Consider the following 22,179-nt stretch of genomic DNA (forward strand, 5'->3'; position numbering starts at 1 on the left):
TGACCTTCATTTACACTCGTCCCTCTTCATCTTTATATTTAAGTCCACTTGGGTCCAAAAGAAACGGGCTTTCATTTGTAGTCCAGTTTGTCTTCATCACGTTTCCTCTGTTGTTGGTCTCTGCCCAGCCTGGTGTTCCCAGACCCAATAAATTCACTCTAAATATGTTGGTTCTGGAAACGATCCATAAGCAAATGTGTGTCGTCCTTGCATCCTAGTGGGCGTCGACTTCGGTTCAAGTTTGAAACTATCGGAGCAGTTTTAACCAATCAGAATGCTCTGAAACCAGCTGGCACTCCACCACCGCTGCAAATACAATTAAAAAATAGTTTTTGCTGGACTTCAACGTCAGCAGCCTCAACCTCTGATACGTGCTATGGCCTCTCTGTTTGGTGTAAAACAGGTTGTGTTCAGCAGGTTTTTTTGAACTGTCTTTGCTGAAAACGGCTGCTTTTGAACGACTAAAACCAAAAACCGTTTGAGAGCCAAACCAAAACGAGTAAAGCTGCAGTTTAAACAGCGATGATCTGAAACTCACCGTGAAGCTCCGTTAAAATCAACACGACCCCCCACACTGCTACATGGTCAGTTACCTACTTGCTTTGTGTGCATGATGTTGGTGTAAAATATTGGTTGTAATCACTTTAAATATAATTGAAACAAATGGTAACCGGTGCAGCTCCAGTTAGGATCAGAGCAGCGCTCCTTCTCTGTATTTACATCAATGCCAGCAGCACAGATGGATGAACGAGCCTCCAGAAATATGTGAGAACAATCATGAGCTGTTAAATCTGAGCTTCATTTCATGTTTGTGCTCTGTTAGTCATTATAAAATATACGGTAGAATTTACTATCAAATGTCACTGAATTATTAAATTAAAGAGAAGTAGGGCTGAGTATCACTTGTGCTCACAACTGTTAATGTATACAAACATTTTTAAAATTCATCTGAGGCAGCCTGGAAGAACAGAAAACGTGCCTTCCTTCATATTACTTTTGACATCACTCCTTCTATCCTGCCAAATATCATGCAAGCCTTGTTTTCCTCAAAAGTCTTCTTGTGCCTTTAATAAAGCACACAACAATCACACAGCACCAACACACCGGATTGTTTACATCTATTTTGAAAGAGCAGAAAAGCACAAACCCACCTCTCAAAGTTTCTGGGTGTGATCTCCCTCGTGGCTTTCTCTGTGCAGGTTTTCTGTCAACGTGTTCCAGCCTCCCTTCCAGTCAGGCAGGACGTCCCCGGAAACCCCCCCGTCCCGGGCAGACCTCCCCCCGATGCCCGCAGGCGCTCCAGAGGGTGAGGAGGCGTTGGGAGGCAGCGGCTCTGCAGCAGCAGGTGATCATGAGCTGGAGAGCCCGTCCACGCTGCCCGAGTCATCGGGGCACGCTCAGGCCTCGGCTCTCCACTCCGGGGAGCCGGATTCACTCTCCGCCTCCCAGACGTCGCTCTCCACCACGCGGACTGCAGACTCGGGCTTCTCCGAGTCCACCTCCTCCCCCTCCTGCTGCTCTCTGGACCCGCACGCTGAAAAAGAAACGTCCTGTGAGAAGGCAGTGCGACCGGAAGGTAAAAAACAGCTCCAGTATTTCTGTGATTAGCAGCCTTTGCACATGCATCCTCTTACTATCCCTGTTGTCTCCCTGCAGCTGCAGTAACGGGGTACCAGCAGCCCAGCGAGTCAGCGTCAGGCCACGCCAGCCAGTTCTACATCTCTCTGCTGGACGCCAACCACAAGGAGGAACGGCTGGATGAGAAAGGTAATAACAGTTTCCTTCAGGACGTCACGTCATTATAGCACCAAACAAAGCTTTATTCCACTTTATCAGGTTTGTTTAGTTAAAACATCGGATAATTGTCGGTCATTGTGATGCACAAACCGACGAGGACACAAGTGTGGTTGTGATTTTACTGAATTACGTCCCCCCCCTCCCCTACAGAGGACGCGCTGGCCGACCTCCCTGAGGACGCCACCCTGGAGCTGGTGTGGAAGAACAACGAGCGTCTGAAGGAGTACGTGCTGGTGAGCTCCAAGGAGCTGGAGTATGAGGAGGATCCAGGATCCCTGAGCGAGACGGCCAGAGCGGGACACTTCACCCTGGAGCAGTGTCTCAACCTCTTCACCAAGCCGGAGGTGCTGGCGCCAGAGGAGGCCTGGTAGGAACCTTCACCTCCTGATTGGATGCTGTAAAATAACTCTCCAACTTTCTTATTTCTCACTGTCCAAGACAGACTTCAAACAGCGGAGCATTTACTGACCTCAGTGAGACATAAAACAAAAGAAACGAAGGGAAGTTAGTCATGACACAAGTTGATTATTAATGCGAGGGCTCCAGCTCAATCATTTTTAATATGAATTCATCTGTATTCCTCAACAAACCCAGAAGTCAAAATTGTGACTAATGTTCAGTATATTAAATATATAAATAATTAATAATGTCCAAAACCTTAAAATATTCAACTTTCACTTGATATGAAAACTATGGCTGAAACAAACATTAGTAGGTTTCAAGTTGCTGTTGCAGTGACACTTACTCAACAAACAACACAACCATCAAACATGTTTGATTTTGCAGTAAAATTGCAGATATAAAAAATAAATTTAAAGCCAAGAAAGAAAAATGGGATTTTTTTTTTTTTTTAAGCACTATCTGATAAAGGAATAAAGTTTCAGCACAGCTTCACAGCTGATGACATTTTTTTGCTGAAAAGTTGCAGGAATTTAAAAAAATTGCAAGTTCCCGCAAATGTTTGCTTGAATTTGAGTGAATTATTGCGATCACAAGGCGCTTCGACTCCGGCCACCGAGGAGAAATAAGAAACATGTTCTATGTTGATGATATCAAGTGATTTTAGTCTGCAGATGACAAAGATACTCGTTTAAATACGGCCTCCATTACATATCTGCAGTACCAGTCAAAAGTTTGGACACACCTTCTCATTCAATGGTTTTTCTTTATTTGTATTTTTTTTCTACATTGAAGATTAATATTGAAGACATCAAAACTATGAAGGAACACATGGAATAATGTGGTAAACAAAAAAAGTGTTAAACAAACCAGAATATGTTTTATATTTTAGATTCTTCAAAGTAGCCACCTTTTTCTTTTGATGACAGCTTTGCACACTCTTGGGATTCTTTCAATCTGCTCCATGAGGTGTTCACCTGGAATGGTTTTCAGTTAACAGGTGAGCCTTGTCAAGAGGTAATTTGTGGAATTTCTTGCCTTCTTAATGTGTTTGAGAGCATCAGTTGTGTTGTGCAGAGGCAGGGTTGGTGCACAGCTCTCTACAGTGAATCGGCCTATTGGACTACAGTTGTAATCCATGTTATGGTAAGAACCACTCAACTAAGTAAAGAGAAACGACAGTCCATCATTACTTTAAGACAGGAAGGTCAGTCAATCCGGAACATTTAGAGAACTTTGAATGTATCCTCAAGTGCAGTCGCGAAAACCATCAAAGGCTCTGATGAAACTGGCTCTCATGAGGACCGCCCAGGACAGGAAGACCAAGAGTTACCTCTGCTGCTGAGGATAAATTCATTAGAGTTACCAGCCTCAGAAACCACAAATTAACAGCACCTCAGATTAGAGCCCACATAAATGCTTCGCAGAGTTCAAGTAGCAGACACATCTCAACATCAACTGTTCAGAGGAGACTGCATGAATCAGGCCTTCATGGTCCAATTGCTGCAAAGAAGCCGCTACTGAGGAAGAACAAGAAGAAGAAGAGACTTGATTGGGCCAAGAAACACAAGGAATGGACATTAAACAAGTGGAACTCTGGACTTTGGTCTGATGAGTCCAAATCTGAGATTTTTGGTTCTACCCGCCGTGTCTTTGTAAAACACAGAAAAAGTGAGCGGATGGTTTCTACATGTGTGGTTCCCACCATGAAGCATGGAGGAGGAGGTGTGATGGTGTGGGGGGGCTTTGCTGGTGACACTATTGGTGATTTATTCAGAATTCAAGTCATACTTAACCAGCATGGCTCCCACAGCATTCTGCAGCGACATGCCATCCCATCTGGTTTCAGCTTAGTGGGACCAGCATTTGTGTTTCAACAGGACAACGACCCCAAACACACCTCCAGGCTGTGGAAGGGCTATTTGACCAAGAAGGAGAGTGATGAGTGCTGCGTCAGATGACCTGGCCTCCACCATCACCGACCTAAACCCAATGAGATGGTCTGAGATGAGTTGGACCGCAGAGTGAAGGCAAAGCAGCCAACGAGAGCTCAGCACCTCTGGGAACTCCTTCAGGACTGTTGGAAAACCATTCCAGGTGAACACCTCATGGAGCTGATTGAAAGAATCCCAAGAGTGTTCAAAGCTGTCATCAAAGCAAAAGGTGGCTACTTTGAAGAATATAAAATACAAAACATATTCTGGTTTGTTGAGCATTTTTTTGTTTACCACATTATTCCATGTGTTCCTTCATAGTTTGAATGTCTTCAATATTAATCTACAATGTAGAAAAAAATGAAGAACTGTTGAATGAGAAGGTGTGTCTAAACTTTTGACTGGCACTGTATATTAACCACATTTCACTCCATAATATCTATAATGGATTGTTTTTAGCTTTCTAATATCAGCCCCAAAAACCCTGAATCAGTCGGTCTGTAGTTGAAACTGTTTCCCGGGAGGCGGTGTGAGTTCGACATGTTCCTCCTCCTCACCTGGACAGCAGAGCGATGACCTGCTGTCTTCGTCTGTCTGTCCGTTCAGGTACTGTCCAAAGTGCCAGCAGCACCGCGAGGCCTCCAAGCAGCTGTTGCTATGGCGACTGCCCAACGTCCTCATCATCCAGCTCAAGCGCTTCTCCTTCAGGAGCTTCATCTGGAGGGACAAGATCAACGACATGGTGGACTTCCCCGTCAGGTAAACACCAGCCACCCGGTTCTCTGTGCTTGATTGTCTCGTACGTAGGTGGTTTTTAATGTCCACAACATTTTGTTTTGTAGAAATCTGGATCTGAGTAAGTTCTGTATCGGGCAGAAGGACGAGATGCAGCAGCCTCCCATCTATGACTTGTACGCCGTCATCAACCACTACGGAGGGATGATCGGAGGTCACTACACCGCCTACGCTCGTCTGCCCAGCGACAAGAACAGCCAGCGCAGTGATGTCGGTGAGTCTGTCAGAGAGCTTTACTCCATTTCTTTACACAGCAGGTGTTCCTCTCTCACACTCCTTCCTCCCCCCTCGTCTCCCAGGCTGGCGTCTGTTTGATGACAGCACCGTGACCATGGTGGAGGAGAGTCAGGTGGTGACCCGCTACGCCTACGTCCTGTTCTACCGCCGACGAAACTCCCCCGTGGAGAGGCCGCCGCGCTTCCTGCGGCCCGTCGGAGCCGAGTCGCCCGCCGCTGCAGGAGCCACCGCCAGCCAGGTGAGGGAGCCCCGACCACACCACACCACACCGAGGGCCGGGATAGGAACACGCTCCTAGGTCATCGTTTCACGTCACGCCGTCCGTACATCCTGTTCTTTGTGAGCAGATAGAGTTTAACAGGTTCATTAAGTGTTGCTGTGTGGTCGAGGGTTCGTGTGGCACCGTGGGAGGAGTTTAAAACATCCACAATTAACACAATGAAGGAATTTCTCACAAGTGAACGTTTACTAGAAATAGGAGAATCCATCCCATCATGATGGTGTTTCAGTGTTTCTGCTGCATTTTGAACTAATTTCCCAATTATCCAACAAGTAGCTCCGCCCCAGAGATCTGATTGGTCAACTGAACACTTGGAACAAATCATCATGACATCACATCCTGCTGATCACCAGAAATATCACTCCACCTCCTCAATGGGAATATAGAATTAGAATAGTTTCATATAACATGTAATATAATGTAGTTTCTACTTGTTATAGTTCTATTAAATGACCCATTTGGTGAAGTCGGGTCTCTTTTGGTCCTTTTTGGTCGCTCCGAGCACCCGTACCGTAACACCACGGATAGTCACGCACTTACAATCCTAGAGGAGGCTAGCTGGACCGGTTTGGTTTGAACACATGACACGGAGCTAAAATGTTAAAAACACATGAGAACATGGATATCTTTGTTCATCAGATATCTTTGTTCATCAGATATCTTTGTCCGTCAGATATCTTTGTCCGTCAGATATCTTTGTCCGTCAGATATCTTTGTCCATCAGATATCTTTGTTCATCAGATATCTTTGTTCATCACGTATCTTTGTTCATCACGTATCTTTGTTCATCAGGTATCTTTGTTCATCAGATATCTTTGTCCATCAGGTATCTTTGTCCATCAGGTATCTTTGTCCATCAGGTATCTTTGTCCATCAGATATCTTTGTCCATCAGGTATCTTTGTCCATCAGGTATCTTTGTCCATCAGATATCTTTGTCCATCAGGTATCTTTGTCCATTAGATATCTTTGTCCATTAGATATCTTTGTCCATCAGGTATCTTTGTCCATCAGGTGTCTTTGTCCATCAGATGTCTTTGTCCATCAGATATCTTTGTCCATTAGATATCTTTGTCCATCAGATATCTTTGTCCATCAGATATCTTTGTTCCAACCAGACTGAACTAGCTGATCAGTTTAGTGTTTCTATGTTCTGTATTTATTCAGTTGGAGACTAGAAATCCTCTGTTGCTAGGTGGTTGCTAAGGATCAGACTGCTTCCTGGAGTAGTAAACATTACATACATAAGGGTCTACTGAGGGGACGGGTTGTTTTCCATTTGTTGGTCGTACCTCGTGTTGCCATGGAAACAGAGGTTTCACCAACAAAAAGTTGTATATTTTAGAGTGAATTGCGCCACAATCTGAACACATGTAGATGACATGTTTTATTTAGTTGGTAGCTGGTTGTATAATCACAGTATTACACTCGAAGGTGATCTTTAATGTCTCATGTAATATTACTTAATTCACACACTTTGCAAGTTGTGAACAAAAAGTGTTTAAATGCAGCTTTCATGGGGTTTAAACTGATGTCGGTGTCGTGTTCACCAGGTCTGAAGAGGGAAGTGTGTTAAACGTCCTGACAGGAGCTCATTACATTCATAACGGACTCATCCAAAGCTCCACTTCTTTATCAGGCTCCTACAACAATATCAGGATATAAAGTCTTTTGGACCTCGGGGACAAACAGGAGAGACAAACAGTTGCTGTCTGACTTCAGCTCATCCACATGGAGTCACAGCTCAGGGGAGGAGGTGGATTTATTTCTACACTCTTGGTGTCTCTGACATTATAACGCTTCCCTGTGGAGTTTTCTTGTAGGCAGACAAACTTCATGTTTCTGTGCAGCGTGGATTCTTCAGGGTGGAACACGTTTCCCTCCTCAGAGACATTTATACTCCCGTCTCCAAAAACGATTTCAGTGTTTACATGACGGTGTGCCTTTAGATCCGTTAATCACCACCTGCTGATCAGTCTGAATTGCATCACCTGCACCTTGGAGTGCACACAGCCAACAAAACAAAGATCCTTCTGGATGTGGAGAAGTCCACCAGCTCCCTTTGATCACATTAACAGTCAGATGGGAGTTGAAGCCCGAGTGGTCGTCAGCTTTCTCTCCAACTCGCATTCATTTCTATCAGTTTATAATGACTGTTCAAGTCCATAGAAATCGACCGTGTTCCTCAGTGTTTCAGACATTATGGGTCCAACATGTTTGTTATTAGGAGGTTGTGGCAGCTCGGTGAAGGCGTCCTCTCATTCTGGTTGGTGGTGTCTGAATGAGGAGTCCTTCACTCTGAAGTCTTGTCATTAGAAATCCCCGTAAAGTGTCTGATTGAAGTCATAGTGTTTGTTAGACCACGCCTTTTCCCAGAAGCTGACACCGGTTTCCGCCAATCGCAGGCCTCTCTAATATGGCGGGAACTGGAGGAGGAAGAGGAGGGGCCTGAGGAAGGGCCCCGCGGACTGTTCCGCTCGGCGCTGCGGAGCCGCCAGAGGAACAGGGAGGATGAAGAGGAAGACAGAAGAAGAGGAGGAGGAGGAGGAGGAGGGCCGGGACGGCGGCGGCAGCAGCGCGGGCAGCGGATGTCGGAGTACCCCGACGACGACTGCGTGCGATATTTCGTTCTGGGCACGCTCACCGCCGTGCTCGCGCTCTTCGTCAACCTGGTGTACCCGCTGCTGTCCAGAGCCAGCTGGACCTGAGCGGAGACGCCATGTTCAGACAGGAGGTCAAGTAGGAACCAGGGGAGACATGCAAAGTTGTGTTAGTTACACCGAGATGTTTCAGCTTGTGAAATGAATGATTCTCCAGCACTACAACACTAGACGTGTCTGATTCACACGGATTAACCCTTTAAAAACAACTCGCCACTTCTATTCAGGCTCGTGTCGATTTGTTTAAAGTCACCATTTAGATTTTCTTTTGTTTGTTTGTTTGCGCGGTTAAAAAGCAGCAGATTCCCAACAAATGAGCGTCCACAGTCTAAAGACATATTTACATGTGAACTCATCCCTCCATGTGGACGTTAACTTTATTTGCTCTCTGCCAGGTGTTCAACAGGTGGGAGTTTTCTAAAAGTAGCAACAAAGTTTCTCTTCTGGCACCATTGTGACCAATCAGAGGCCGCGTGTGACCGCTGTGATCTTTAAACCTATCGTCCAATTAAATAACATCCATTTGCCCCCATTCTTCTATCAGTAGATCGTAGCTATTATATACGAAATAATGAGTAGAACAGCGTATAATTAGAATAATTTGTAAGAAATCAAGCGTGTAAATGACTAATAATCAAAATCCCCCCTGTATGTTTAATGTTTTTCTCCTCGTAACTTTCACCAGCAGAGAAACGTCACCGTGGTTACCATCAGTTTGAGTGTAAACTGTCCACGTTGTTTTGACTTGCTGCCGTTGAGAGTCGTGGTTGAACGCTCCGGGAATGTCCCTCAGTGGAGTTTTGTTTTTATTGTTTTGGTCGGAGACGCTGTAAATTTGCACAGTGATTTATAAAATGTGTATAAACTGAGATATAAGAGCTGGTTGACATGAAGGACTCCGTGATGAAGAGTTCATGAGGAGAGGCAGATTTCGGGCCATCATGTCCTTTTAAATGTCCTGTTTTAGCGATGTGTACTGCAGCTCACTGGAACTACATTATTTTATTTTGTAATAATATTTCGCCATTGATTTTAATGTGTTTTAGTTGTTTGTTTGTTCTTTTAATTTAAAATCTTTAAGCCATAGCCACATGGAGGATTGCTTTAGATTGTCAGGATGAATTGCAGTAAACAGAGATGTTTCTTCTTGTTTTTGCATCCTTCAAAATAAGAGCTGACTGATGATGCCACGCAGAGAGGAATGAACCGTCCACTTCTGAATGTAATGTTCAGTGTGTTGCATCGTTGAGAGGAAAGCTCTGCAGGTTTTTGACTCTGGACAGTTTTGTAGCTCTAAAAAGTTCAATTTGAACATTTAACTCCTCACAGTTGCACCTCCGTTTTATTTTGAAAATCCTACACGCTGTTCTATATTTCTAGCAGCTGTTTTTAAAGTCGGCCTCCAAACTGTCCACAGATCACGGCTCTGCGTGTGTGTTGGGGTCTCAGGGAAACGCCGGTGCCGTTCAGAGCGACCTGTGTTTGCCTTAAACGCTCTGCAGCGCTCAGAGCGCCGTGGAGACGGTGTACACTTGATTTAAACAGAAATATGCAACGCTGTAGTGTGTCCAGTTTAAAACGTAGCTGCTGTGGTGCAGAACTGTGACATCAGAAATCTTCCTGTACCCGATCGAAGTGCACCCGACGGATGTACGCGTCGTCCACAAACTGAAATAATCATGACTTGTTTTCTGATCTCCATCTGTAATCTTTGAATTCCTGAATTATTACCAGTACTGTAATCCTAATTGAATGACCCTGCAATAATGTACCCAGATACCTCCGTCTAAACGCTGCTTCCTGTAAAGCATTGTACTCCGTCTGCTGATAATAAAATCATGTTTATAATCTGAAGTCACATCCTCCTCCTTTTGTGTCCAAACAGAAACTCTCCTCCAGCCTGATTCGTCCTTAACACTGGTTTATGTTTCAGGCCTCTAGCCAGTCGCTCTTCGGGAGCGACCTGGACCCCGAGGGACCGCCCACGCTGACCGCCGAGGTGCCCTCTGACCTCTTCGCCCACTCGGGAGAGTGCGAGGCGCCGTCCTACAGCAACATGGAGGAGGTGGACTAACCGGCCGACGGGCGATCTGCCAGAAGAGCCGGTGGTCCCGGTGCTCCTGCTTACATCCGACGGGTCGACCTGGCGGCGGTCTCCGAGGACGGCGCCTCACTCACTAGCGAAAAGACTCTTACACACATCACTAATATACTCGCGTGAATTAACAAACCCAGCGATAAAGACTTAACATATGTAGTTCAGCGCCTGAAGCCTGAACGGAGCTGCGTGGAGAGCCGGCCGCGCACCAACGCACCTTCTGGTCTGGTTTCAAACTAAAAGAAAAATACGAACCCTCCACTGCTTATCTGACCAGACCCGTTAACCCCCCGGGAGGAGTTATCAGGGTCAGTTGGGAGAGTTTGAGTGACGCTTGTTGTAACGTGTGTAAATCTTTTTCTAATTTTGTTAGTTGTTGTTTTTTTTTAAAGTTGGTTTGAATGGTTTGTTTTCAGTCATTTGGGTTGAAGTTGTAGCCAATGATATAAAGTTAAGAAAAAAAAACATGGCTGGTGCTGACCTGCTACATTTTTTTTTTTTTTAATACAGAGGGCACACACTTTCTTTCCTGTCTTGTTGCTTTATGAACTTTGTTTGGCTTCTGTTTTTTTGTTTTGTTTTGTAATCGTTTAGATATTCGGTCCTGTGGATGCAAATTGTCAGAAGGCTTCAGTAGAAAGTGAAATGTGCATGACTGCATGTTCATACCGGCTGTAGGCTCCGTTCGCCCTCTCGCCTCCCTCTCGCTGCATTTCATTATTTCTGTTTTGCGTGACTTGTCCGGCCTCTCTGGTCTCAACCCCCCCTCCCCCCAATCCCCCCATCCTTTCTAATGGACTGCATATAAAGTTGGGGATCATTAAGAATGCTGCTGTGGATACATATAAATGGTTAATATAAATAAAATCAACTTTGAGAATTGCTGACTGCAATATTTTCTCTTCTGTCCCCAACACAGACTGTAAATAAAAGTGTTCGTAGCTTCAGGTCTGTAAAATGGTTCTGATCCAGAAGTATCTTCAGCTGCAATACCAGCGAGTGCCACTAGAGGTCGGCTCCAAAAAGCCTCCGGCTCCATAGACTCCCATTCAACTTGTCTCATCAAATCCAAAGTGAATAAAATGTGTCCATCAGTTATCTCAGTGTTGTTAGCTAAAGTCACTCCTTCTTATTAGTTTTCTGGAGGTCCATCTGAAAATAATCCCTCATTCATTAGAAAAGAAGATTCAAGAAGACCTGTTTTTGGGGGCGTGTCTGTTTGATTGACAGGCCTGTGGTGCAGTCAGGTTACAGCTATCGGTGGGCGGGACGTAGTATCGTCAGGTTTCCAATCAGATCGGTCAGATCCACCGCTGGCTCCTCCCCCAGCTCGTCCAAATATGGTCACTTCCTGCTCCAAACCGCTCCGAACTAGTAAAGATGGTGATGGACAGAATCTGAACTGGAGGATTCATAACGTTCACAAACCAACGATGACATCACTGATGGACGATGACATCACTACTGGTTGCCACTTGGCTCCAAAGGAGGACACTAATAAAATAATAAAGGTCATAATGAAGGTCTTAAAGCAAAATTTTGATACAGGGCCATATAATAAACTAACAATATAGGACCTTCCTCTTTCTTTGTACTAACTTCAACAAATCAAAAATGACTCGTTGGGTTTTCAGAATTATTTATTTATTATATTTCTTTTTTCTTTTTGATCCATAATATAAACTTAACTTGTGAAAAATAGCTGGATTAAAACCAATTTCAACACTTTCATCCTTCTTTGTCTCTGTTGGAGATTTGTGAACATCAGACTGAAAATAATTGCGATGGCGGAACCGCAAGAGGGCGCTGTTTCCCGCCGTTTAGTAGAGAGCAACGTCGGACCCGCCGCAGCAGAAGAAGATGTGGAAACTGAATGAGGAAGTCCCGGTAAATACTCCTGAGTCAGGCTGAGGTGGACACATGGAGCCGGGGAGGTAGCAGGTTTTAGTCTGAGGTGGACACATGGAGCCGGGGAGGTAGCAGGTTATAGTTAGTCTGAGGTGGACACATGGAGCCGGGGAGGTAGCAGGTTTTAGTCTGAGGTGGACACATGGAGCCGGGGAGGTAGCAGGTTTTAGTCTGAGGTGGACACATGGAGCCGGGGAGGTAGCAGGTTTTAGTTAGTCTGAGGTGGACACATGGAGCCGGGGAGGTAGCAGGTTTTAGTCTGAGGTGGACACATGGAGCCGGGGAGGTAGCAGGTTTTAGTTAGTCTGAGGTGGACACATGGAGCCGGGGAGGTAGCAGGTTTTAGTTAGTCTGAGGTGGACACATGGAGCCGGGGAGGTAGCAGGTTTTAGTTAGTCTGAGGTGGACACATGGAGCCGGGGAGGTAGCAGGTTGAGCTCCAGGATTTCAAACCTCACACCTGCCGTCTGTTGTGTTACTGTCATGGCGGAGGTCGGTGACAGCGGCGGCCCCCGAGATGAGGGACATGACGGGACGGAGAGCGGACACGTCCCCGAGGCTGAGCTGGGGACAGGTGAAACCCCGGTGACCGTCCCTCGGGCGCTCCGGTCCTCCGGTCCGGACCGGAGGAAGAAGTTAGTACTGCATGTGGACCTGAACAACACCATCCTGGTGTCGGACGCGGTGACGGGGCAGGGCACGGTGGCTGCTCTGGACTACTTCCTGTCCACCGTCACCTGGGGGAAGATGAGCAGACACGGTAACCGACACACCGACCTCCCGGTTCTCTTCCGGACCGTCTTCAGTCAGGTGATCCGGGGAACCTCGTGTTCCTGTCTGAGTCCAACCGGCGCCGAGCTCCGTCTCAACGTTGTGAATTTAAAGAACCTGTCCTCCTCCTCCTCCTTCTCCTCCTCCTCCTTCTCCTCCTCTTCCTCCTCCTCCTCCTCCTCCCCTCCTCTTCCTCCTCCTCCTCTTCCTCCTCCTCTCCTCTCCTCTTCCTCCTCCTCCTCTTCCTCCTCCTCTTCCTCTTCCTCCTCCTCCTCTTCCTCTTCTTCCTCCTCCTCCCCTCCTCCTCCTCTCTCCTCTCCTCTTCCTCCTCCTCCTCCTCCTCCTCCTCTTCCTCCTCCTCCTCCTCCTCCTCTTCCTCCTCCTCCTCGTTTTCCTCCTCCTCTTCCTCCTCCTCCTTCTCCCCTCCTCCTCCTCCTCCTCCTTCTCCTCCTCCTCCTCCTCTCTCCTCTCCTCCTCCTCCTCTTCCTCCTCCTCCTCCTCTTCCTCCTCCTCCTCTTCTTCCTCCTCCTCCTTCTCCTCCTCCTCCTCCTCTCTCCTCCTCCTCCTCTTCCTCCTCCTCCTCCTCCTCCTCCCTGAACATTTCAGCAGCGTCACCATGACAACTGTTTCAAAAACTTCGGATTTCATTAAAATGAAACGTAATTAAAAATGCCGATCCTCAGGTCATCGATGAAGTAACTATAACAAAGGTCTATAGTCGGTGTTATTGTGTTTTTATTGTCCAAATATGGACCTTTTGATTGTTGATATTTTCCATGAGGTTTGGCGGATGGAGACCCAAAGTCATTCCCCAAGAGGCTGATCTATTTGAGGTGTTTTCTTCCAACATCTGTATCTGTAAAAGCATGTATCTCCAAAGAAGACTGTTATAATTATGATTAATAATGTTTCCAGTTTAACTGTCAGATGTCTACAGGTTGAGTATTTCTCAACCAGCTGAGCCCTGTGGGTTTTGTGGTTTCCTATACTTGATAAAGATTTTACAAAAAGTTGAATCTGCTGCCTTGCTTTAAGTTATCTGTCCGTCTTTAGTTCAGGTTTATTTGCCAAGATGTCATTATTTATGGCAGTGAAATGGAGAAATGTCTAAAGAGTAAATGTGTGTATTAGTATTAGTATTCATTTCATTCTACCACATATTAAAATGGCCCCTGCACCCTCTCTGAGGACGGTAGTTTAACGTGCTGACAGAAACCTTGTCGTCCTTCTCTGTGCAGGAAGCTGGGAGTGGCTGAGCGACGCCCCCCTCGCTGCTCCCTCCCTGCAGTGACGCCGTTAGTTACTACTCCCAGTTTGGACGGATAACCGGTTTCACATCTGCTGACGGCCAACGTTTCCGTGGGGTTCTGGATGAACATCTGGAGCTGCTCCGCTGGCCCGAGGGCGCCAAGGCAAGTCAGGGGGGACTCAGGAGGTTTACATGGTGTTTACATGGTGTTTACATGGTGTTTACATGGTGTTTACATATTGTTTACATGGTGTTTACATGGTGTTTACTTGTTGTTTACATGGTGTTTATGTGGACAGATTTGTGCTGAGAAAACAGGGAAAATGATCAGACAGGAATACGCGTGGCTTCTGATTCAAAGTCTTTCCATTTGGTGGTAAATGGGATTTTTTTTTTTATGGTACATTCAGTGTCAGTTGGGTCATAAAAGTATGAATGTTTGGTGTCCAGCCCTGATTTGATGTTTGATTATAATGGGATCCTTCCATTATCGACACCTGTCCATCACAGGCCTGATGACATCATCACGTTATTGTTCAGACTTTCAACATGATGCCGCTGTGTTTTTCTCTCTGTGACGACGAAGTGACCTTCGTGTGTTAAACTGTCGTCGTGGTCCTTCACATCATGCAGCTCCAACCAAACACTTGTTTTAGGTGTCAGGACATCTTTGAGAATTTCAGAGGCAAAAGGGCAGAAATATTCAACTATAAGCCTGTTTCCAAAAAACTTGGGATGTCGTGTAAAATGTAAATAAGTACACAGTGTGATGATTTGCAAAACATGTAAAAACATATTTAATTGAAAATAGACCAAAAACAACATATGAAACTTTGAAATGGAGAAATTCTATTGTTTTTTTAAATATCTGCTTATTTTAAATTTGATGGCAGCAACACATCTCCAAAAAGTTGGGACAGGATCAATGAAAGACTGGAAAAGTGTCACGCAAAAAAAAAAATACACCAGGTGGAACATCTGACATCTAATGAGGTTACCATGGTAACAGATCAGGAACATGATTGGGTATAAAAGATGATTTCAGACAGGCAGAGTCTCAGCAGTGAAGATGGGGAGAGGTTCACCACTCTGAAAGACTGTGTTGGAAAATAGTTCAACAATCTAAGAATAATGTTCCTCAACGTAAAACTACAAAGAATTAGTGGATTTCATCGTCTACGGTTCATAATATCATTAAAAGATTCAGAGAATCTGGAGAAATCTCTGAACACAAGGGACAAGGCTGGAAACCAATATTGGATGGTGGTGATCTTCGGGCCCTCAGGCAGCTCTGCATTAAAAACACACTATTCTGGAGTGGAAATCACTGCATGGGCTCAGGAACACTTGTGAAAACCATCGTCTGTGAACACAGTTCATCGCTGCGTCCACAAATGATGTTAAAACTCTCCAAAGAAGAAACCAGATAGAAACATGATCCAGAAACACCGCCGCCTTCTCTGGACCGAGATCATTGAAGATGGACTGAGGTGAAGTGGACAACTGTCCTGAGGTCTGATGGATCACAATCTGAGATTCTGTTTGGAAATCATTACATTTTACACAGAGCCTCAACTTTTTAGGGAAACGGGGTTGTTTTTAGTGATCTGAGGACTGCATGTATTTTTAGACGGTCATGTCTATGTCAGATGTAATAATTCTTATATTAAAGGTGCTTCCAGCCATCACATTGTCCGGTTACCGCTGACTGGGATGTTGTGTGTGACTCTTTGAACTCGTATTTAAATGGAAGGAGGAAGCTCAAACGAGGAGGAGCGTCCTTGGAAATAATGTCGACTTGCATGTTCTTCCTGTTTAGATTCACCCGTTTAGCCCCGCCCTCTTACAGTCTGGTTATTTCAGGCGTGTATGACTTCTAGACGATGACTGGTGAGCTGACTGAGCTGCTTGCTGTCTCCGTGTCCCCTGCAGCGGGACAGAGAGCTGTCGGTGAAGGGAGAGGACGGCCGGCTGTACCACTGGATCCTGCCGTCCTTCTTCCAGCTGCTCAGAGACCTGGTGCAGGACGGACGGGAGTTCGCCGTGGTGTTCCGGACGTTCGGCACCGACCTGCCTCGTGTGCTGAAGGCCGTGAGCCGAGCCCTGAACGAAGGGGCTCATCCGCTGTTCCCTGATCTGCCGGAGCTGAAGGTGAAGCCCACACTTCAGTCATTTAGGTTCAGTTCATCCGTTTATCTAAAAAAACAGACTTCACACCTTATGTGAAGTGTTTTTAAGTTTTAGTGTGATCTGCCAGCACAGATATTTAATCACCTGCAGCAAACCGATAAACCATCAGATGTTCGTACATTTCAAGCTGATGCTTTACATGTTATCACTTTTACATGTTATCACGTTTACACATTTAGACGTTATCACGTTTACACATTATCACTTTTACATGTTATCATGTTTACACGATATCACGTTATCACGTTATCACGTTTACACGTTTACACTTTATCACATTTACACGTTATCACGTTTACACGTTTACACGTTATCACGTTATCACGTTTACACGTTATCACGTTTACACATTATCACTTTTACATGTTATCACGTTTACACGATATCACGTTATCACGTTTACACGTTATCACGTTTACACTTTATCACGTTTACACGTTATCACGTTTACACATTATCACTTTTACATGTTTTCACGTTTACACATTATCACTTTTACATGTTATCACGTTTACACATTATCACGTTTACACATTATCACTTTTACATGTTATCACGTTTACACATTATCACTTTTACATGTTATCACGTTTACACATTATCACGTTTACACATTATCACTTTTACATGTTATCACGTTTACACATTATCACGTTTACACATTATCACTTTTACATGTTATCACGTTTACACATTATCACTTTTACATGTTATCACGTTTACACATTATCACGTTTACACATTATCACTTTTACATGTTATCACGTTTACACATTTAGACGTTATCACGTTTACACATTATCACTTTTACATGTTATCACGTTTACACGATATCACGTTATCACGTTTACACGTTATCACGTTTACACTTTATCACGTTTACACGTTATCACGTTATCATGTTTACACTTTATCACGTTTACACGTTATCACGTTTACACATTATCACTTTTACATGTTATCACGTTTACACATTATCACATTTACACGTTATCACGTTTACACATTATCACTTTTACATGTTATCACGTTTACACATTTAGACGTTATCACGTTTACACGTTATCACGTTTACACTTTATCACGTTTACACGTTATCACGTTATCATGTTTACACTTTATCACGTTTACACATTATCACTTTTACATGTTATCACGTTTACACATTATCACTTTTACATGTTATCACGTTTACACATTATCACGTTTACACGTTATCACGTTTACACATTATCACTTTTACATGTTATCACGTTTACACATTATCACGTTTACACGTTATCACGTTTACACATTATCACTTTTACATGTTATCACGTTTACACATTTAGACGTTATCACGTTTACACATTATCACTTTTACATGTTATCACGTTTACACGATATCACGTTATCACGTTTACACATTTACACTTTATCACGTTTACACGTTATCACGTTTACACTTTATCACGTTTACACGTTATCACGTTTACACGATATCACGTTGTCATGTTTACACTTTATCACATTTACACGTTATCACGTTATCATGTTTACACTTTATCACGTTTACTCTCCTGTCAGATACGATCTGTCGTGCGTTGAGACAGAAAGAGGAAGAATCAATCGCAGGATGTCATGTGATCACAAACACGTCACGTGATCACAAACACGTCACGTGATCACTCATTTGATTTAATAACCCTATCACAGTTTATTGAGTCTGATGTTGAGTCTTCGTGCCTCCCGGCTGATTTAGCTTTTGATTTCCAGCCTCCATCACCTCCTCTTCCATCATCACCTCCTCTTCCACCTTCTCCTCCATCACCTCCTCTTCCACCTTCTCCTCCATCACCTCCTCTTCCTCCATCACCTTCTCTTCCATCATCACCTCCTCTTCTTCCATCACCTCCTCTTCCATCACCACCTTCTCCTCTATCACCTCCTCTTCCATCATCACCTCCTCTTCCACCTTCTCCTCCATCACCTCCTCTTCCTCCATCACCTTCTCTTCCATCATCACCTCCTCTTCTTCCATCACCACCTTCTCCTCCATCACCTCCTCCTCCATCATCACCTCCACCTCCACCTCCTCCTCCACCATCACCTCCCTGCTGTCTGACAGTTGGAGGCTGGTTATCTTTCAGTAACCGCTCAGAGTTTCTTCATGGAGCTGCACGGACTGTTTTCTTGGAAGAAGCTTTAATGTGACAGTGAATGTGGGTGGAGTCGGTTCTCCTCCTCCTCCTCCTCCTCTCTGACTCAGACTCTCCTTCCTCCTCAGTTGAGTGTGGACGCGACTCCGGGGAAGATCCGCTGCAGTCAGAGGGCGATCGTCCTGAGCCGAGCCGCCGAGCGCGTGTCGTCCCGTGAGGGGGAGCGAGGCCTGTACCGGTACCTGAGCTCGGTTCGGGGTGTGGGGGGCTTCCAGGACCACTTCGACTGGTACACACAACATCCTCACAGACACCACCAGTCGGTTTGGGGCCCTTTTTTCTAAATCTGTGTCTCTGTATCTGTGACCAGGTGGGCCACCAACACCTTCTCCATCCGGGGGGGGAAGCCGCTGTGGGTCGACCCCTTCGACCAGGAAGTTCAGCACGTCTTCATCGACGACAACATCCGGCAGAACGATGAAGACACCATCGTTAATCCGAAGGTACCGACGGTTGTCTTCACACACTCGGACCAGAGGGGACGTTTCTTTCCACATGTTTCTCCTTTTAGAAGCACTTTCAAATTAAAAGTCCTGAAGGTTTCAGTAGGGAGAAAACTTTTTTTTTTAATAAGGCTTTTATTGTGAAAAATTTGCAGGAAACTGTTCCGACAGACAAAAACACTTTCTCTTCATTCTGAATCACACGCCATTTCTTTTCTTTCAACACGTACTGCAGCTACCTTTAAATAGTTTGTACTGTTGCATGATGTGAGGATGAAGAGAGACAACAAGATCTCCGTACGTTGTTCCTCAAACATGGAGTCAGTCCTTCAGAGACGCTGCAGGAAGAAGGACTCATTATTTATTCGCTTAGAATTTGTTTAACTTATGTAAATCATCCTGTTTGATCACAGGACCAGTCAATCAATCAATCAAACTTTATATTAACAGAATTTCACCTTTTATATGAGTGATGCGCTTCAAAGTGCTGATCAGGTGATGACCAACACTGTAATCATCAGTTCATTTAAATACAAACTAAGAGTTTTACCTCATAAACAATCTACATTCTGGCATCAGTTTACCGCTTTAACATACATTCACATTTCTCTGCGGGTCGTGCGACAGGAAAACCAAGCCAATGCTTTTCAGAATAAGAGCGGCAAAATACAACGGGAAACAAAACCATGGAAACTCAAAGGAAGAAGACCAAAATAAAACAGCAAGATTAACTGTCTCTCTCTCTCTCTCCCTCCCTCCCAGGTCTTCATGAACCCCGGCGGCTCTGACACCCGACCCGCCTCCACCTCTGAGCTGTATGACATCACGCTGGTCCAGACCGACCTCCTCCGGGCCGTCTCCGAGCCGACCTACTTCACCCAGCGTGTCCACATCTGTCTGGAGAACTACGAGAGGAATCTCCAGCAGGGGGCGGCCTAGAGCACGCACACACCTGAACCCCCTGACTTCCTGTTTGTGTATGTTTGTCCTCCAGTTGAGGATGTCCCAGGACAGACGGAGTCGGTGGTCACACGAGACGGTCGGTAGGACAATGGACTCGGTTACAAACGGAGGAAAGTTGCATGAATATTTTAGCGGAGAACATAGTTTTTATCTGAAGATGTAATATTGTTAAAAAGCTCCCAGAAGGATGTCAGACAGTCCTCCTTCCCCTCGTCCTGGATCTGCTCACAGCAGAACGGAGGTCGACGTGGTGGACGAGTCTTCAAACGATGCTTCACTGGTTTCATGAAAACTTCTTCACATTACTGAGAAAACATCATTTCCATCCTACTGATACTTGAATATTTTCAGATGAAGCATCTGATCACTGACCTGCTTCAGAAACCCTGCAGTCAGAACGTGACCTTCATGATGTTTATTAGATTTATGATATTTAATAAGTCGTTTGGAAGTTCTGTTTTTTGGTTGTTTTTTTTGTTTCGGTTGTTTCAGAATCCTTTATTGTTTAACTTCTGGTAGTTTTTAAAGCGAGGGACCGGTTGATAACCGCACGGAGCTGCTTTCACTTCATGTTAGATATATTTGGAACGAGATGAAGATGTTGGTGAAAACATGACAGTATTTTACTACAGATTTCACTTTTCATTGGAGAGTTTCAGCGTGCAAAACTCACAAAATGCTGCGTGAAGTTAAGCAACACATGCGGCATCAGTGAGAGCGTCAGTTTTATAACTGAAGTTTGAAGTTTCACACGTCATCGTGTTCAGGTAGTTTCTATTTGAAATGACGTAGAGGAAGAATATCATTTCTAGTTTCCAACCAGACTCGGTGGACGTTTTAACCGTATTTTGATAAATGTGCAGAATAAAGCTGTCGCTGGAGGCTCGGATTCTCCTGTCGGAGGATATTAAAGAAGATTCACTGACCACGTGGACATGTTGCATCTCGTTGTTACTTTAGAGGACGTTTCCTCATCGCTCCACACGGATCTCATGTTTTCATCATTTGTGCAGCAGGTCTGTTTCTGTTGAACTCTGCAGCAGTTTGATTTTGTATTTTGTATATTTTTGGCTGTTTAAATGTGCACATGTGGATTTTATGTCGGTAATTCCCAGAAGCTCCTGTGTTTGTGAAAAGCAGAGAAATGCAGACAGAAGTAGCGCTGATTCAGCGATCTGTTGTCGTGACAACTAAAGCTTAACGAGGTGGTTTCACTCAGGATGGATGGAAGAGCAGCATTTTGTCTCGGAGAATCTCTCTATTGAATCCAGGTCAAAGGTCAGCAGTAAAAGAATGAGCTGAGGTCACATGACGCTGCTTCATTAACACATCTCGTCCACACTGGAAATTGTAAACATCAACAATGAGTTTTATTTATTTTCCTGATGACTTATCGCCACTCAGTTGAATAAAAAAGTTTTTTTTATTGAAGCTGTTTTCTGTTTTGAGTGATGACATCATCGGGTGACTGTTAGTGTGTTAGAATGTACTATTGGTTAGTTCACTGTAATATAAAAAAGTACTTTTTATTTTCTTGTTCTGCTTTGCTCTGATGGATCACTGAACAGTTTTTATAGAGATACTCCAGAGAAACAAACAACAACAGACAGAAGAACCAGACTGCAGTGGACGCTGCTCACAGCTGGATGACCTCACACGGCTGTCACTCAACCAGCGACAGATGAAGGAGAAGACGACGGAGCTGGAGGCGACCTCGGACCAAGTTGGAAAGAAAATCCAAAGCTGCTGGAGAGGAACACGACACCAGAGGAGACGGAGGCATTCGGGGACTCAGACAGGACCGATGGACATGTCAAAGGGAGGACAGGTGAGGCCGGGACATCTGTGTGTCTCTTTATGGAGCAGGAACCTGGAGAACCACCAAAACTTCCTCAGAAAGGTGCAAACCTTCATGAGCAGCTGCCTCAGAAGAAACCTCTGCTGGTTGAATAAGATCAGCGACACAAACCTCTGGAAGAAATAGAGAGGAGGATGGACGGTGGTCTGTGAAACCACCTGGACCATCACCGGACACCGTCACATGGAAGAGAGGCCGGCCAGGAACCACCTGGATCTGATGGAGGCCCGACTACGACGGGAAGTGGTGGAGGACCTGTCCTGTTCGTCTGGGACTCAGGAGTGCTTTTCAAAATAAGAGTGGCAAAATAAAGACAGTGGAAACTCAAAGTGTGCAGTGGTTAGCATTGTAGCCTCACAGCAAAAAGGTTCTGGGTTCAAATCCGGGCCTTTCTGTGGTG

General features: G+C 44.9%; 2 protein-coding genes across 6 annotated transcripts in view; both read left to right on the forward strand.

Moving 5' to 3' along the window:
• The window catches only part of usp19 (ubiquitin specific peptidase 19), a 34,631-nt gene extending 23,550 nt beyond the window's left edge, over positions 1–11,081 (forward strand). For 3 of the 5 annotated variants that reach the window (XM_069169098.1, XM_069169099.1, XM_069169102.1), the window contains 7 exons: positions 1,200–1,576; positions 1,657–1,767; positions 1,948–2,164; positions 4,737–4,889; positions 4,973–5,139; positions 5,225–5,400; positions 7,847–10,028. In XM_069169098.1, coding sequence (XP_069025199.1) covers positions 1,200–1,576; positions 1,657–1,767; positions 1,948–2,164; positions 4,737–4,889; positions 4,973–5,139; positions 5,225–5,400; positions 7,847–8,149 — 1,504 coding nt within the window. In that variant the 3' untranslated portion in view covers positions 8,150–10,028. The other 2 variants (XM_069169100.1, XM_069169101.1) reach the window with 1 other exon arrangement.
• Positions 11,082–12,590: 1,509 nt separating this feature from the next.
• On the forward strand, positions 12,591–21,352 carry LOC138210159 (uncharacterized). The gene is made up of 6 exons (XM_069169125.1): positions 12,591–12,867; positions 14,136–14,290; positions 16,060–16,278; positions 18,584–18,744; positions 18,826–18,958; positions 19,721–21,352. The coding sequence occupies exons 1-6, from the start codon at positions 12,591–12,593 to the stop codon at positions 19,895–19,897; spliced, it is 1,122 nt and encodes a 373-aa protein (XP_069025226.1). The 3' UTR covers positions 19,898–21,352.
• The last annotated feature ends 827 nt before the right edge of the window (positions 21,353–22,179 follow it).

Source organism: Embiotoca jacksoni, unplaced genomic scaffold (assembly GCF_022577435.1).
Source record: "Embiotoca jacksoni isolate LCO1_2020_lvr unplaced genomic scaffold, fEmbJac1.0.p SCAF_43, whole genome shotgun sequence".
NCBI classification, from domain to species: domain Eukaryota; kingdom Metazoa; phylum Chordata; class Actinopteri; family Embiotocidae; genus Embiotoca; species Embiotoca jacksoni.

Coding starts and splice junctions, on each gene's coding strand:
- LOC138210159 (XM_069169125.1), top strand. CDS start 12,591: ATGGCGGAGGTCGGTGACAGCGGCGGCCCCCGAGATGAGGGACATGAC. Junction 12,868..14,135: donor GGGGAAGATGAGCAGACACG/GTAACCGACACA, acceptor GGAGTGGCTGAG/CGACGCCCCCCTCGCTGCTC. Junction 18,745..18,825: donor TTCCAGGACCACTTCGACTG/GTACACACAACA, acceptor ATCTGTGACCAG/GTGGGCCACCAACACCTTCT.